General features: G+C 46.3%; 1 protein-coding gene across 4 annotated transcripts in view; it reads right to left on the bottom strand.

Annotated features, from left to right (window-relative positions):
* Positions 1–630: 630 nt before the first annotated feature.
* Slc14a2 (solute carrier family 14 member 2) overlaps positions 631–16,442 on the bottom strand; it is a 467,996-nt gene continuing 452,184 nt past the window's right edge. For 3 of the 4 annotated variants that reach the window (XM_004656819.2, XM_045144538.1, XM_045144541.1), the window contains 8 exons: positions 16,267–16,426; positions 15,325–15,514; positions 14,445–14,573; positions 13,450–13,642; positions 8,609–8,756; positions 7,908–8,042; positions 4,881–4,930; positions 631–1,593 (listed from right to left, as the gene is read on the bottom strand). In XM_004656819.2, the coding sequence (XP_004656876.2) occupies positions 1,393–1,593; positions 4,881–4,930; positions 7,908–8,042; positions 8,609–8,756; positions 13,450–13,642; positions 14,445–14,573; positions 15,325–15,514; positions 16,267–16,426 (1,206 nt within the window). In that variant the 3' untranslated portion in view covers positions 631–1,392. The remainder of the gene's footprint in view (positions 1,594–4,880; positions 4,931–7,907; positions 8,043–8,608; positions 8,757–13,449; positions 13,643–14,444; positions 14,574–15,324; positions 15,515–16,266; positions 16,427–16,442) is intronic. The other variant, XM_045144540.1, reaches the window with a different exon arrangement.

Consider the following 16,442-nt stretch of genomic DNA (forward strand, 5'->3'; position numbering starts at 1 on the left):
GGCCACCCTGGGACTACATAGTGAATTCCAGGTCAGCCTGGGCTACAGTGAGACCCTACCTCGAAAGACCAAAATCAATCAATCAATCAATCAATCAATCAATCAATCAACCAATCAATCAAATGTAATTCTCCCTTAAAGCTGCATTTATAGGCAGCCTGTCTCTTTCCCTTTGTTTCTGTCCCCACTCCCTCGTGTCATCATCCCATTATGCTAAACTGGAAGTGTGTGTGCCAGGAAGGTCTTCCTGTGGTAGAAGACGATCATTCTCCTCTGGGAAGGGGAGGATGGTTGGGCCAAGTGATTTCCCACAAAGAAGTACTGTGGTTTAGGAGCGCAATTGAAGCCATGCTCAGAAACTAAATATGGGGTTACTGGACATTCAAGAGGGACTGGAAGAAAGTATACTCTGAAAAGTTGCACAGGCTGTTAACACTGGGTACTCACATCATAGAAAGCATCGCGCACGGTCATTGTGAAACCGTCCATCAGAAAACCCACCCATCCTCTGGTCATTCCTCCAACACCCACATCTCTTCCCAGAAACATGGCTGAGTGTGAAAACCCCCTACGTATACAACTTATGAGCATGTAAAACAAGCCCCATTTCAAGAAAACCCTGACACCAACTTGCAAATTTAAACAATTTAATGAGAGTTTGATTATGAATATTACAGAGGCAAAGGTATTGGTTTACTGCGTGATTTGGATGTTGAAAGGAGATCACTGCTAATGTTATGACATTCCCAGAAATACTTTTGTTATATAAAATACACTGGCATTTTCAATAAATGTAAGTTCCTAACCTCACGTCTGAGGAGCATCTCCCACACTCAAGGGCGACCTCCACATAACAGCAGTGCTGTCCTTCGCTCTATCAGTTACTCAAAGCGATTACTTGCTGGTCATGCTGACTTGATTACAGTAGGCAGAGAAGAATCAACACTTCTGAGGTAGAAGGGACATTCGAGTCCCTCCTTGTCATAAGAAAATCCCTGACAAACAAGAAACCAAGGCTGAAATGGGGGAGGGGGAAGGACTGGTCTGAGATCACTGGAACTCATTCGTGGCAGAGCTGAGTAGGGGCTTTCCATCTCACCTTCTAGGCTGGTGGACATTTTCCAGACATTAAGCTTTACTCCATGAAATGACTGAGCCAGGTGAACAGTAAGTTCTTCTCCAGGGGAGTACCCAGAGCACCAGCCATGGGTATCAATCTTTTTGCTAACATAGCTTTGATAAGTTTTATACATCGTAGGGTGGTTCCCAACTAGTGACCCTTGGGCTTGGGGAGAGAATTACAGAACAGGAGGTTAAGTGGCCCTTAACTTGGGGGACCCGGAATACCTGCAGAAGGCTGTTGTTACATTGACATGCTCTAGAAAGGGCAGGTTAGGAGACATCATAGGCCTGGTACTTTGTTATGGTGGATGCTCTTCTGTTTCGCTCCTGGGACAGGTAGTAGATGCGGTTGGCTTCCGGGTAGGTGACTTTGCTGAGCGGCAGCTTGTAGATGGCGGGGTTGTTGGTTGTCAGGAGGAGGAAGGTGAGCGCTGAGAGGCAGAAGGGCCACGTGCAGGGTGGCAACCCAAACTGGAAGGAGGGAGAAGCACAAGAGAAGTCTCTGTCACCTCACATGCTACTGCTTGTTTAATGAGCTTTTATCAATCACTGTAGGCCCTCTCTGCAGAAAGGGGTGATTTGTGGGTGCTGGCGAGGGTAATGCTTAACTGACAGACAAGATAGATGAAATCCTGCCACGAGGCTGCATTGTCACAGCTGAGCACACATGCTCTTCGCAATGCAGCCTCTGGGCCCGGCTCCCATGAAGGTGCTTTTGTGTAGGTCCATCTTGTCCCAACCCTAGGAGCTATGGCTATTCTACGCCTTCTCCCGTCATCCTCTTTTAATAAATGTTTTTATTTACCTATTTGCAAGCAGAGAGAGAAGAGAGGCAGAGAGAATGGACACACTGGGACCTTAGACCACTGTAAACAAACCTCAGATGTGTGCGCCCCTTTGTGCATCTAGCTTTACGTGGGTGCTGGAAAATCGAACTGGGTAATCCTTAGGCTTTGCAGGGGAGCGCTTTAACCACTGAACCATCTCTCCAGAGCTGTCAACCTCTTTTGAAGCAATGTATTTGGAAGCCATTTTGTACCTGAAGCTGAGGTCACAGCTGATTGGGTGAGAGAGATGGGCACCTGATTCAAACACAGCTTCCTGTAAGCATGTGACCTGAACCAATGGAATCTCTCCTGAGAATCTGAAGGAAAAGGCACAGAGCCTGTGTCTATGGGGCTCTCGGACTGACAGGGCTGGGGAAGCAAGCCCCCGATGTCTAGAAACCCTTTACAGAGATGCAGGAAGTGAACTCCTTGTCCCCAGAACTGGAGGTAAAAAGTAGCTGCTGCTTTTCTCAAGAGCCCTCTCATCCCCACACCCATTTCTCATCATGTAGACTTGGCCTTTATTCCTCAAGGTCCCCGGAGAATTTAAATACTTCTTCCCATTCTTCATCTGAGATGGCATGAGTGGATGGTTTGTAAAGAGCCTGTGAATTCATTTATGAAGCAGATCAAACCATCTCCCCACCCCCGACATTTTCCTATAATCCATAAAGACTCCAGGTGGCACCATGCCAGTATCCATGCTACCCAAGTGGAAGAGCAAAGGTGTTTGTTGTGGGGAGACATGGGAGCTCAGGAACAGCCCCAGAACCACAGCTCTAGGGAATACCCATGAGTGACAGAGTCCACGCGGCAAGTCTTCCCAAAGCTCTGCCAAGACTGCACAGCGGGTTTTGGGGAAGCATCCCTTGAAATCCCACAGTGGAAATTCCCCAGACCCAGATGGAAATCTCAGCTCCGATCGCCTTGTTATAACTGTTGAATCTCTCTGAGGACACTTTCCTCTATGGCACATTAATTAATGCCTCCTCAGAGAGTTGGTGCTCAGTGCATGATACGAAATGCTCAGTAAGTGGTCCTCGGATGCGGCCGTTCTTGTGAAGCAAACGGCAGCGTGTGGAAGAGCAAGGCTGCGTGATGTGTGCCAGTGAGAAAGGCTGCCAGGGCACCACGCAGAGGGCAGAGGACCTCCTCCAGGTATTTGTGCCTTGCCTTCTAGGATGTCTCTTGCTACTGCAACCATGAGCTTTGGTTTGCATCTGGCTTTACATGGGTGCTGGGGAACTGAAACTGGGCCACCAGGCTTTGCAAGCAAGTGCCTTTAACTACCTAGCTATCTCTCCAGCCCTGATAAGGAAGGGCTTTTCTGAGGAGGGCTAAAGTGGTTTCATAAATGTAGCTCAGTATCCTTCTATCATACTCCCCAGTGAGACTGGAGATTCCTTCTGGGTAAGTTAATAACCTGCTCTTTTTTTGAGTATCTCTGATACTGGTCAGTGTAATGCTGTAAAGAGAGTAGGCACACAGGAAGTAAATTTGACTTTGCTCTGAAGAATTCCTACAGGGAGTGGTGGAATCTATAAGTCCTGGGCGTGCAGAGGGCAGGGCGGGTCAGCATTGGCAACACAGGGTCAGGAACCTCCTTCTGGTGGCTTGTCTGAGGAAAGCCCATGACACATATTTACTGAATGACTGATCAGGCAAATGGGTGGCGCTAAGAAAGATGGCAATGCCTGGGCTGATGGAAGCCTCAGGCATGGCATCCCATCCTCTTATCTTCTCTGTGTTTCTGGTGGCTGCTGCTCAGTCCTAGCTTTAGCTTTCCTTTTGTGTGTGTGTGTGTGTGTGTGTGTGTGAGAGAGAGAGACAAGATCTTGCTATAGTTCAGGCTGTCCTAAAACTTTGTTGCTCAGGATGGCCTAGAACTTGTGACCTTTCTCTCTCAGCCTTTTGAGGGCTGGGATTACAGGCATGGGCACTGTGCCCCGTCTTCACTTGTTATTTCTTGAGTGCTCATCGTGGACTGCGCCCTGTGGTAGGTATTAAGATTAAGATAAGACTACAGAGGGATCCTGTTCCAGGGCAGTAGCTGGGCTGGAGGACCGATGAGTACTAAACTTGTCACAGTATTGTGTGTCAAGTGGAGGAGCACGCAACATGTGTTGGGATTCACAGGAGGGACTTAGTACATTAGGAAAGGCTTAAGTTTGCAGCTTAGGAAATAGCTTTCTATGCTAAGTCCAACCCACCTATTTTCCCGATAGGAAGGAGGAATTTAGACAGCTGTGAGTGGAATGTCTATACCGTCTCCACCCGCAGGATCTATAGGACTTCTCCTGCTTGCCCATGTTAAGTTTCTTTTGTGTTCTCACTGAAGATGTATGTGTGTGTGTGTGTGTGTGTGTGTGTGTGTGTGTGTGTGTATCAGCAGCGAGCTGAGCCTAGGTTAGCCAGATGGCTACTCCTGGCCTTGCATACCGCCCTACACTGTGACCCAGACAAAGAGGAGGTTCAGGGATTATGTGTGCCCACAAGCTCCCAACTCAGGCTTCTCTTTGGCTGACTAATGCATGACTCTCTCTGTTCCCTGAAGCCACTACCCATGAACCGTGCTAGTTGCCGTAGGACAGAGATGTATGCTGGCCACGAAGCAGCTAATTTATACACACACATAATGATGATGATGATGATGATAATGATAATTTTAAAATAGCTCTAGAAGGTGGTCCAAATATAAGGTTATCTCTTTAGATTGTCCCAGAAAGAGCTCCACCAGCCACTGTCAATGGAGTTGGTTGACTCATGGTTGACATTTATGCCTCTGTGATCTGGCTCCCTCCTGGTCATACTGAAGAGAATGGCATGATTTGAGACAAGGTGGGGATGAGCTGGGAAGGGTCCTGGGAGGAAGGGCGTGTGCAGGGCTTGGGAAGCAGAGAGAAGGGTGTAGTTTCAGCCCATGAGACTTACCACAGACAACATGTTGGCTAGAGCGGCACCCAGGTAGGCTGCAAACAGCGCTGGAAGAAGAGCCAAGCACAAATCGCTCAGTGACGACTTAGCAGCGCCTTCTACGTAGCTTACACATTCTCTCTTCATTCATCTTGTGCCACAAGGGCTATCTCTCAGATGTCAAGAACATCAATGAACATAACAAAGCGAGAAACAGTTCCGTTGCCTGGCAGCTTTAAAGGGGTTAAGTTCCACGCAAATGCTGGTACAGCTAAGGCAGCAGGTGAACTTTGTTAAAAAGGGCCAGGATTTAGTTGTTATAGTTCTCTTGGGTTCCACCACCTTGCATTCCAGTAAAAGAACGTTTAACAGCATAAACCACAAATGAAAATTTTACTGTATTGTGAAGGCAAGTGGGTCCCAGAACTCCCTGCTGGAATATTTCATCACATGGTATTAACATAATATGGGTTTCTAGGGAGAAGCAGCATTCTGGACGTTGGGGAAGACCAAATCTATCTTCTGTCTTATCTTGTAGGCTGTGTGGAGGGGGCATAGCAGACTGACTGCTGGGAAGATCCAAACACTGGTGAGAGATGGGAGATAATAAAACAGGCCAGTGTAACTGGGCTTTGCTTCTGGGCCTTTAATTTCTCAACAGAGAATATCCCAGTTGTCCCTAAGATATTAACAACAGCTAACAGCTAGCCTTTATTAGAGAGTTACTATATGCCCAGCTAAGAGCAAGACCAACTGTGGCCTCAGCATTCCTGCAGCATAAGCACTGTTACTGTCTGCATGTCACAAAAAAGAAAACAGGTGCAGATAGATTAAATTACAAGACTATTTGATGAGGCTATGAGTTGGAGAAGCCCCCTTTATTTTTTAAGGTAGATGAGCAGAGGAAACTAAGAAATGGGTTATATGAAGTGGAGTGTGGGACAGGCAATGGGTTCTGGGGTTCCCACGAGCCACTTGACTTCTCTTGGAGGGACTAAGAGTCTATGACATACTTTGTATTGTTCTTAACTAGTGCATGTTATTTACAGGTAACTGGGGCCAGCCCCTCCCAGGTCCTTCCCAGGTGTCAGCCATTGTCCTCATTATATCCATCCTTATCTGACTTGATCTTGATGACAATCCACAAGATAGACACTGCTTGTGTCAGACATTATGATTTAGAGATGGCTTAGTGGTTAAGTGCTTGCCTATGAAGCCTAAAGACCCCTGTTTGAGGCTCGATTCCCCAGGGCCCATTTAAGCCAGATGCACAAGGTGGCGCATGCATCGGGAGTTTGTTTGCAGTGGCTGGAGGCCCTGGTGTGCCCATTCTCTCTCTGCCTCTCCAAATGGTTCCAGCCCCCAAATTATTCTTTTACAATTTTAAAAATAGCAGGGAGTGATGGGACATGCCTTTAATCCCAGCACTCAGGAGGCAAAGGTAGGAGGATTAACATGAGTTCAAAGCCAGCCTGATACATAGTGAATTCCAAGTCAGCCTGGGCCAGAGCAAGACCCTACCTTGAAAAACCAAAAAAATAAAAAATTAAAAAATATTTGTGAGTGCATGTGTTTGTGTGTGTGTATGGGCAGGCCAGGGCCTCTTGCCACTGTAAATGAACTCCAGATGCATGTGCTACTTTATGAATCGAACCTGGGTTGTTAGGATTTTCAAGCAAGTGCCTTTAACCACTGAGCCATCTCTCCAGCCCCTCAAAGTATCTTAAGGAAATAAATATATGGCCATATATGATCTAGAGATCTTCCTTAGCAAAGAATATTTTGGAAATTTTTTTATTGCAAACTTAGTTTTTAAAGTTTATATGATATTTTTTCATTGTCTATGGATGTACTGAAATGGAATCTCTGTTTTAAATATTTCAGTCAGAAGGAGTTTTATTTGGTTTTTATTCATATAGTATCAAAAAACAAAGAATGGACCTGGAGACATGGCTTAATGGTTAAGGTGCTTGTCTGCAAAGCCAAAGGTCCTACGTTTAATTCCCCAGGATCCATGTAAGCCAGATGCACAAGGTGGCACATGCATCTGAAGTTTTTTTGCAGTGGCTGATAGAGAGAACAACATTCTCTATCTGCCTCTTTCTTTCTCTCTCTCTTTCTCAAATAAATATAAAAAATTAAAAATAAAAGAACAAAAAACAAAGAATGGTTAAGAATGGGAATGTGTAAACTTGCTATAGTCAATTTAATTTTCTGGAACTCTGGACAAATATGCAATCAAGAGGCATTATGTGGGGCTGGAGAGATGGCTTAGTGATTAAGGCACTTGCCTGCAAAGCCAAAGGACCTTGGTTAGATTCCCCAGAACCCATGTAAGCCAGATGCACAAGGTGGCACATGTATCTGGAGTTCATTTGCAGTGGCTGGAAGCCCTGGCACACCCATTCTCTCTCTCTCTCTCTGCCCCTTTCTGTCTCTCAAATAAAATAAAATAAACTTGTAAAAAAAGAGGCATCATGTGAAGGGCCTTTGGTTACTGGGAATCTTTCATTATTGTGTATGGTGCATACTGCCCCATTCTGATTGTATGGACGAACATGTAGAGTTGCCCTCTCACTTCCCATCACCAGCCAGGAAAGAAACAATCACGGGAGACAGTCTATGAGCAACAATATGACAACCATCATCTAAAAATCTTCTTGGAGAAGGGAAGATGGCTAAGTGGTTAAAGGCACTTGCTTGCAAAGCCTGCTGGCCTGGGTTCAATTCCCAAGACACCCATGTAAAACTGAATATGAAAAGTGGCTCAAGCATCTGGCATTCTTTTGCAGTGGCAAGGGTCCTTGGTGCAACCCTACATAAACAGGCACACAAGTAAACAGAAATATCAGTGGCGCGGCATCCTGTGTGCAGTGAAAACAGTCGAAGGCGCTGAAGACATTGCCAACTAACAGCTTTCGTAAAGCAAACAATTTTGCCCATCATCCCGGGAGGATAGCAGTATCGTTGCAGAGTGGTTTCCTTTGCAGGGAGGGACACAGAGCTCCTCCGAGGTCAGGAGGAACCTGTGTGGGTGGTACCTACCGCAGGCGATGGCGAGCAGGTGCGTCTGCCAGGTGATGGCGTAGAACATGCCCCCGACAGCGATGCACGCCAGAGTGCTGTTGAAGCCGCACAGGCCGAAGTAGATGGAGTCAAAGGGCGTGGCGATGCTGAGCGCTGGGGAAGGCGAAAGCGAGGCAGGCCTTTACCGAGGGCTGCTCAACCCGCCTGCCTGAAACCCACCCGCCCCTCAGTAGAACCAAGGGTCCTCTTAGAGGTTTATACACAAAAAGAAGTTTTGATGTTATTCAGTGAAAACACATAGAAAGGAAATAAATATACCAAACCATGTGAATACCAGCGGCTAAGCTCTTGTGAGTTGAAGAGAGCCTTGGAGTAAGGGCTCTGTGATCTCAGTTAAACACACACACCCCAACATATTCTTCTGAGAACAGATCCTTCTTTTTGTCCCTGGGGATAAGACTTAAGATAGAAAGACACCTGGAAGAACACTTTCCCAAATTTTAAATTTATTCCTAGGTTTAAAACACCTAACACTAAAGTCTCCCTTGAGGAGCAGTCGTTCTCAGAGGAACAGGGAAACACTAGATCCAAAGTGGAGAAATAAGTGTGGTGGGCGGAGAAAGCGTCCGGGAGTCAGCGCGTCCAGTGTTAGTGACACATGTCACCACTTTCTTTGATACCCCTATCACACATTAAAGTGGTAGCGTGAGGGTACACACCTGCCAACATCCCCATGGTGGATCCAATGGCTGCGTGCAAGCAAATGAGGGGCGAAGAGATAAACAGAGCTATGAGGAAGATGCCTCCAGTCCAGGGGTTATCACAGCCATACACCTGGCCAATTCCAACAGGGATGGCTCGCAGGAGCTGCAGAAGAACAGGGCCACATGCTCATTATGGACACAGAAGACACGACTTCCACGTCAGCTCCGAAGCCCTGGCTCACTTTATTTATGGCAGTCTCGTTATGTGTCTTACTCTGGCATTGAACTTGCAACCCTCCTGCTTAAGCTCCTGAGTGCATGCTAACATTTCTGTTAGAGTAGGTAAACTAAAAAGGGAGCAAAAACTGTACCACATCAGCTTTGAGTTCTTGGGGTACTAAACAATTAGGGTGTTGAGTTTCTTTCATTCAGAAAGCCATTTACCACTCATTAAGAGAAACTGAAAACATTTTTCATGAGGGCAGTTTTATTCGTTATAAAAGTAACATGCTTCTGATCAAAATGATCACTATATTATTTATTTAATTTTATTTTTTGTTTTTTGAAGCAGGGTCTCACTCTACCTCAGGCTGACCTGGGATTCACTCTGTAGTCTCAGGGTGGCCTCAAACTCATGGCGATCCTCCTACCTTTGCCTCCTGAGTGCTGGGATTGAAGGCGTGCATCACCACCCCCAGCTATATTTTTTATTTTTAAAGATATTTTTATTTATTTATTTGTGAGCTGCAGAAACAGGGAGGGGGAAAAAGGAAGAGAGGGGGCCACAGGGAGAGGACAAGAGAGAAGGAGGGAGAGAGAAGGGGAAGAGAGAGAGAGAGAGTCAGAGTGAGGAGCTCTTGTCCCACAAACAAAATATAAATGTATGAATTGCTTTTGCATCTGGCTTTGGTGGGTACTGGGGAATTGAACCCAGGCCAGCAGGTTTTGCAAGCAAGTGCATTTAACAACTGAGTCATCTCCCCAGCCCTCAACACATATATTTCTAAAGCAAAAAGGTGACAAGAAGGTTAACTATTAGAAGGAAGCTGGTGCTTGGTTATTTCCAAGAACCACATATCTAGCTGTGGGGACACTAGTCTTGTCCTGCTGACTGGTTGCAGTAAGATTTGCAGAATGGGTCTAGAGCAGGTGGTGTGGTCTGGAAACTGCTCTTGTGGTTGAAACACCTGAGGGGTTCTCTGTTTGACTCAGGCCTCCACATACCCATGTACCCAAGGGTCTGTCTATCAGTAAAAAGCAGGGCGTGGAATATGACCAAGGGGTTAATTTGGGCTCAATCACCCATTTCTTTAAAGCAGAAAGTTGAGTAGAATTCTGGAAGTCGTGGTGAGAGGACTGCACGAGGGTCTGGACAGAGGCAATGACGTGAAGCTGTTTCATTCCTGCCCAGTCATGCCTCTGGAAAACCTCTCCAGCAGTCACTCAACATGGTTGGGAGTTTCACATTCTCTGACAGTCACCACTTGTGTATGTGAAATTCAGAGTATAAATTCCAGCTGTCAGGAAGACTCAGCACATGAATTATTATGATAGTCCATTCTGTTGGCCAGAAACTTATTTCTCGAATGACTACAAAAAAAAAAAACCTGAATTTCTTTCTGTATCTTTGGTGCTCTAAGTGTGGAGAATTATTAAAACTATTTTTATCTCAGCCAGGCATGGTGGTACACGCCTTTAATCCCAGCAGTTGGGAGGCAAAGGTAGGAGGATCATGGTGAGTTCGATGTCAACCTGAGCCTACACAGTGAATTCAAGGTCAGCCTGGGCTAGAATGAGACCCTACATTGAAACTCGCCCCCCCCCAATTTTTATCTGTATCAAATTATGAAATATTTTTTCAATGAAAAATGAAATGAGGGCTGGAGAGATGGCTTAGCGGTTAAGCGCTTGCCTGTGAAGCCTAAGGACCCCGGTTCGAGGCTCGGTTCCCCAGGTCCCACGTTAGCCAGATGCACAAAGGGGCGCACGCGTCTGGAGTTCGTTTGCAGAGGCTGGAGGCCCTGGTGTGCCCATTCTCTCTCTCTCCCTCTACTTGTCTTTCTCTCTGTGTCTGTCGCTCTCAAATAAATAAATAAAAAATTTAAAAAGAAAAAAAAAAGAAAAATGAAATGAGTTTTAAACTTGCAATTTCTAACATCATCCTTGCATGGCACTCTGATGGGTGAAGTTGTCTTTGGCCCACAAAGGTCCTCTCATATGAAAGAGATGAACGCTCATGGGCAGACACTCTCGCTTTCCTGAATAATGGCACTTCTCAGTGAATGCAGGGTTCGCCCAGCTATTCTGTGGAATGCTAAGAGATGCCAGGCATCATTATTTCTGAAAGTTCCTTCCAACAAACCCAAGTAGCTTTGTGGTGATTAACTGTCAGTAAAGTTTCTGGTTGAGCATCGGACTTGGGGCTGGGTGATCCCTTTAGTGTAATGGAAAGCAGGGAGCCCCAGAGAAAACATGCACAGTTAGATAAGAAGGCTAGTGGCCAAATTTCTCCACGCCAATTTAGTGCTTTCAGTATTGAACTTATTCTCTTTTTTTGTTCATTTTTATTTATTTATTTGAGAGTGACAGAGAGAGAGAGAGAGAGAGAGAGAGAGAGAGAGAGAGAGAGAATGGGCGCGCCAGGGCTTCCAGCCACTGCAAATGAACTCCAGACGCGTGCGCCCCCTTGTGCATCTGGCTAACGTGGGTCCTGGGGAATCGAGCCTTGAACCTGGGTCCTTAGGCTTCACAGGCAAGCGCTTAACCGCTAAGCCATCTCTCCAGCCCTGAACTTATTCTTGATCATGGTAGGTTTCCAGAGGTCAGTATACACAGAATAATTAAGGTTTAAAGGCTCAGCTATATGTGTTTGTTTCAAATGTTTATTTATTGACAAGATGAGAGTGGGGAGAAATTGGTATTCCAGGACTTCTTGCTGTTGCAAATGATATATGCATCACTCCAGATTACATATATATACCACTTTGTACATCTGGCTTTAAGTGGGTGCTGGGGAATAGAACTTGGGACAGCAGGTTTTACAAGCAAGCACTTTTAACTACTGAGCCATTTATCCAGGCCTATATTTAAAAAAATTATTTGTTTATTTGTAAGCAGAGAGAGATAGGAGAGAGAAAATGGATGTACTGGGCCTCTTGCAGCTGCAAATGAACCTAGAAACATGCACCACTGTGCATCTGGCTTTACATGGGTACTGGAAAATCAAGCCCGGATTGTTGGGCTCTGTAGGCAGTCACCTTAACTGCTGAGCTACCTCTCCAGCCTATATATATATATTTTACTGCAGCAGTACTTACTTTATTTCAAGTTATGAGGTCAAAATCAGTGTCTACCCACAGTTGAGTGGATTAAAAACATGCAACATATAAAAATGATGGTATTTTATCCAGTCAGATATTAGGAAAGATATCACTTGCAGAAAAATGGATGCAACTGGAGGTGATCATAACAAGGGGTGAAAGTCACACTCAGGAAGACAAATATCTCATGTCTTCTCTCATTAGTGAACTCTAGATTTTATATAGATACATAAAAATCTATATGCATATTTAAAGTACATATGAAAGTAGAGGAGAGACTGGGAGAACGAATGGAAATGGAGGAAGGGACAAAAGGAAATAAAACAGGGATTGAATACTTCTATAAAAATGTTTTTATGAAACAAATCACTATGTATCATGAACATATGCCAATAAAATTGTATTTTGAAAACGTGGGCAAATGATATGATTAGACACATCACCAAAGATGGACATTTAAAATAAGCACATGGAGGAAAACCTGTGCTTCAAAACATGAACAAGCCTCAGAGAAGGGAGTAAATTCCTGAGGTTGGGACCGTGACTTCTTCAGCCACTAGATGGCAGCACAAGGTACGTACTTGAATGATACAGTGTGAGCAAGTGAAAGAAAACACAATAGAAGTAGCATTAAAACTGGGCTGGGGGTGGAGAGATGGCTTATCAGTTAAGGCACCTGCCTGCGAAGCCTAAGCACCCAGGTTTGATTCCCCAGTACCCACGTAAGCCAGATGCACAAGATGGCACATGTGTCTGGAGTTCGTTTGCAGTGGCCAGAGGCCCTGGCATGCCCATTCTCTTTCTCTCTCTCAAATATAATTAAAGTATTTTTTTTCCAGAGCTGGGCGTGGTGGCACACGCCTTTAATCCCAGCACTCGGGAGGCAGAGGTAGGAGGATCGCTGTGAGTTCAAGGCCACCCTGAGACTACATAGTGAATTCCAGGTCAGCTTGGGCCAGAGTGAGACCCTACCTCGAAAACCCCAACATAATAATAATAATAATTTTCCACACAATAACTGGGCTGGGGAGATGGCTGAGTGCTTAAAGACACTTGCTTACAAAGCTTGCTGGCCAAGTTTCATTTCCCCAGTACCCACATAAAGCTAGGTGCACAAAATGGTACATGTATCTGGAGTCCTGGCAGACCAGACTCAAACTCTCTTTCTTTCTGTCACTCTCTCTCAAATGAACTTAAAATGCTGGACTAAGCCCTCAAAGGAAAGTAGCAAAGGACCCAGAACTGTCTGTCAGAGAGTTGGAGCTCTAGTCTTGACTTTTCTCTCCACTCATTTCCTGTGGGATCTCAGGTGGGTGTTTTAACTTGGCCTCAGTTTATTCCTGTGTGATGATAAGGTGGCGCCAGGAATGTTCCCTTTTTAAGTTCTTAGAAGAAGACAGGCCATGTACATAGAGTGCTTTGTTCACAACTGTTAACTGCTACCGCATGTGCATGTTTCTGAGGTACAAAATGAGGAAATGCCGTTTGACATTGAGTTTGTACAAGGACTCTCCTTCCCCCTTCCAGGAAACCTACCAGGGGCACCTGGACATCCGACCAGGTGATATTGGGCACTGAGGTTGCAGGCTGCAGCAGCGTGGTAGGGAAGAAGAGGTTGTAGTGTCCCGTGGCTGCCAGATACAGGGTCACAGCGATGTTGAAAGGCAGTGTAAAGACTGGCAGGTCCCACTTGCTGAAGACAGTGCTCAGAGCACTGGAGAGGACCGGGCTGGAGGCAGAAGCATGAGAGATGCTGGTCAGATGCTGCCTGGACCTCAACCTCGATCAAGCAGCCATGGGGGTGCGAGGGGTCCTGCAACTTCCCAGAGAAGGGCAGCTTGCTTGGGCATCTTCTCTGAGCCTGACTGGCCCTAGGATGGCCTCTCCCTAGGTCTCCTCCCAGTGCAGGGCACAGTGTTAGAGCAGGATGAAGACACTGCAGTTCAGAAGGAGGGCATTCTCAGAACCGCATCTAGAATTCCATCTCCAAGGCAGGAGGAGGAAGGAAAAGTTGGGAGGGCAGAGAGGAAGAATCACAGTCATGCTTTCTTTAAAAAAAAAAATTTTTTTTTTTGAGTGGCCAAATGCGCTGACCATGTGGCCAGAGTGCCTTTGGTTTTCTGGAAGTGAGGGAGGAGCCTGGAGCTCTGAGGGCTCTGTCCCATGGCTGGCCTTCATTCTAACCTGCGAGGCGGTCTTGGTTTGGCTAGGGTTCCTATGAATAAAGAAAAGCTGGGGGACAGGAGGGGATGAAATTTCCAGAAAGTGACAGGACCCTATGTAGTTCTTAACTTACATGCTCTGACATGGTGAAGCCAGAAACCCTTGGGGAAAAGATGAGTACCGAATGGATACTATATCTAGATGACATAGCATGGGGCTGTCTCAGTACCTTGGTGACTATCTCTAGTGGGCGTTTCTGATGTTAATTGCTAAAGAGATGCAGCTTTAATGTGGAGTTCACCAGGTAGTCACAGGATTGAGATAAAAAGGATGGTCAATTGAGCCTACCACCCCAGAAGCAAACTTACCAGGACATGGACATAACGATGACAGGGAGCAGAAGCCACCAGTAATAGTCACCTTTGTCCGAGAACACTGCCATCAGCAGCCCCACCAGCACCCCGTTGTAGCCGTGGAGTCCAGAGGCGATGGCTGACCTGGGGGACAAGGATGGGCTGGTGGAGCGAGTGTGAGACTGAGACCCTCCCTGTGATTTTCAATTTTCTTTCTTTCTTTTTTCTGTTTTTTTAAATGTATTTTATGTATTTGAGAAAGAAAGAGATAGACAGGGAGAGAATGGGTGCACCCGGGCCTCCAGCCACTGAAAATGAACTCCAGATGCATGCGTCCCCTGTGCATGTGGCTTACGTGGGTCCTGGAGTATCGAACTGGGATCCTTTGGCTTTGCAGGCAAACACCTTAACCACTAAGCCATCTCTCCAGACCTTTTTCTTATTATTTATTTATTTGCAAGGAGAGAGAGAGAGAGAGAGAGAGAGAGAGAGAGAGAGGGGGGGGGGGGGGAATAGAGAATGGGCATGTCAGGCTGCATCTGGCTTTACATGGGTCCTGGGGAATGGAACCTGGGTTGTTAGGCTTTGCAGGCAAGCATCTTAACCACTGAACCATCTCTCTAACCTTGTTTTCAATTTTCTTTCATAGTCATATTTTTTTTTTCCCTCAAGTGGGGCCTATCTAAACACCATCAAATAGACTACCTTTCTGGGTATGGGGAGAGAAGACACCAGGTCTACGCACCTTTTCTCACATTACTCTAGATTAAAATGTCCCCATGAAGAAATATTCAGGGAATAGTAGCATGGAGGTTCCAGTGTCTTTGTTTTGAGGGGTTTCTGAGCTTGGGTGTCTCCTGGTCTGATGCTTGTATCCAGTACCTTGAGAACTTACTTGTCCTGACTCAGGACGAGCGCAGTCAAGGTGGACACGATGGTGCCCAGGCAGCCCGCGATGGCCCACCAGGGGTTCTGGACAAAGAGGCCGAGAACAATGAGCATGCCGCTGAGGGGGTTGTTCACGAACATCACCTGAGACATGCCCCGGAGCACCCAGTCCAGAAACTGGAACACTGGGGACTTGTCTGAAACAGAACAGGTGGAAAATCAGCAAACGCCTAGTGCAGGGCAGCCCTGCGCCAAACCTGGGGGTGGCAGTGGGAGTTAAGGAGTCTCGTGTCAGAAAGCCAGTCACCTGCTGTCCCCAGCCTCAGAAGAGATTACACAAAGGACTCAGGAGTACATTTGACTGCCCAGAACACTTGACACCTACTGCCAGCCAGATACCACTTCTAGCAGTTGCTAAGCTGTTTTCCCCACAGTGGGGATTAGGTACTTGAGCAATCTATGCCTCCCATGAGTGTAGCAAAAGATTTCCAGAAAATTCTCTGCTCCACAGAGGTATGAAACTCATGAGCCAAGCTCTGGGGAGATTGCTAGAGAGAAATCACTGGCTTAGTAGACACCGATCCCCCCCCCCCCCACAAGACATCTAGCAGGCATTTGTCTAAAATGCTAATTTTAGCATCCCAATGCTAAAAATGCTTGTCTGCAACATTTGGATGGGGCATTTGTGTCAGTAGTATTGTTTTATTGAGAAATAAGAGCACACACGCGCGCACACACACACACACACATGCTCACAATATACTTAAAAATATTGGTATGCACATCCCAGGAGGGTGTCTGCTGCAATGGCAGAATTCAGAGCTTCCCTTGAAGACCCTAGAAACAGTGTCCAGACTACTACAGAGACGCCCTCAGCAATGCGTTTCCTGGAGAGCCAGGGAGGCAGCATTTTTAGGGTGGGTCAAGGATTGTTGTCATGGGTCTGTACCTTTAAGTCCCTCTCCACACTCCTTCATCTCCCCAGTGATGTAGCTGAGGGCTTTGCTGACCCTCTTTCCCCCGGTGGCCACGGAGCTCTGAATCCAGGATGTCTTCGACATGGTGGTCTCCACCTTTATCTCTGCATTCTCCTCCATGGTACCTAGATCCTGTGCCAAGACATGA

This window comes from Jaculus jaculus, chromosome 2 (genome assembly GCF_020740685.1).
Source record: "Jaculus jaculus isolate mJacJac1 chromosome 2, mJacJac1.mat.Y.cur, whole genome shotgun sequence".
Lineage (NCBI taxonomy): Eukaryota > Metazoa > Chordata > Mammalia > Rodentia > Dipodidae > Jaculus > Jaculus jaculus.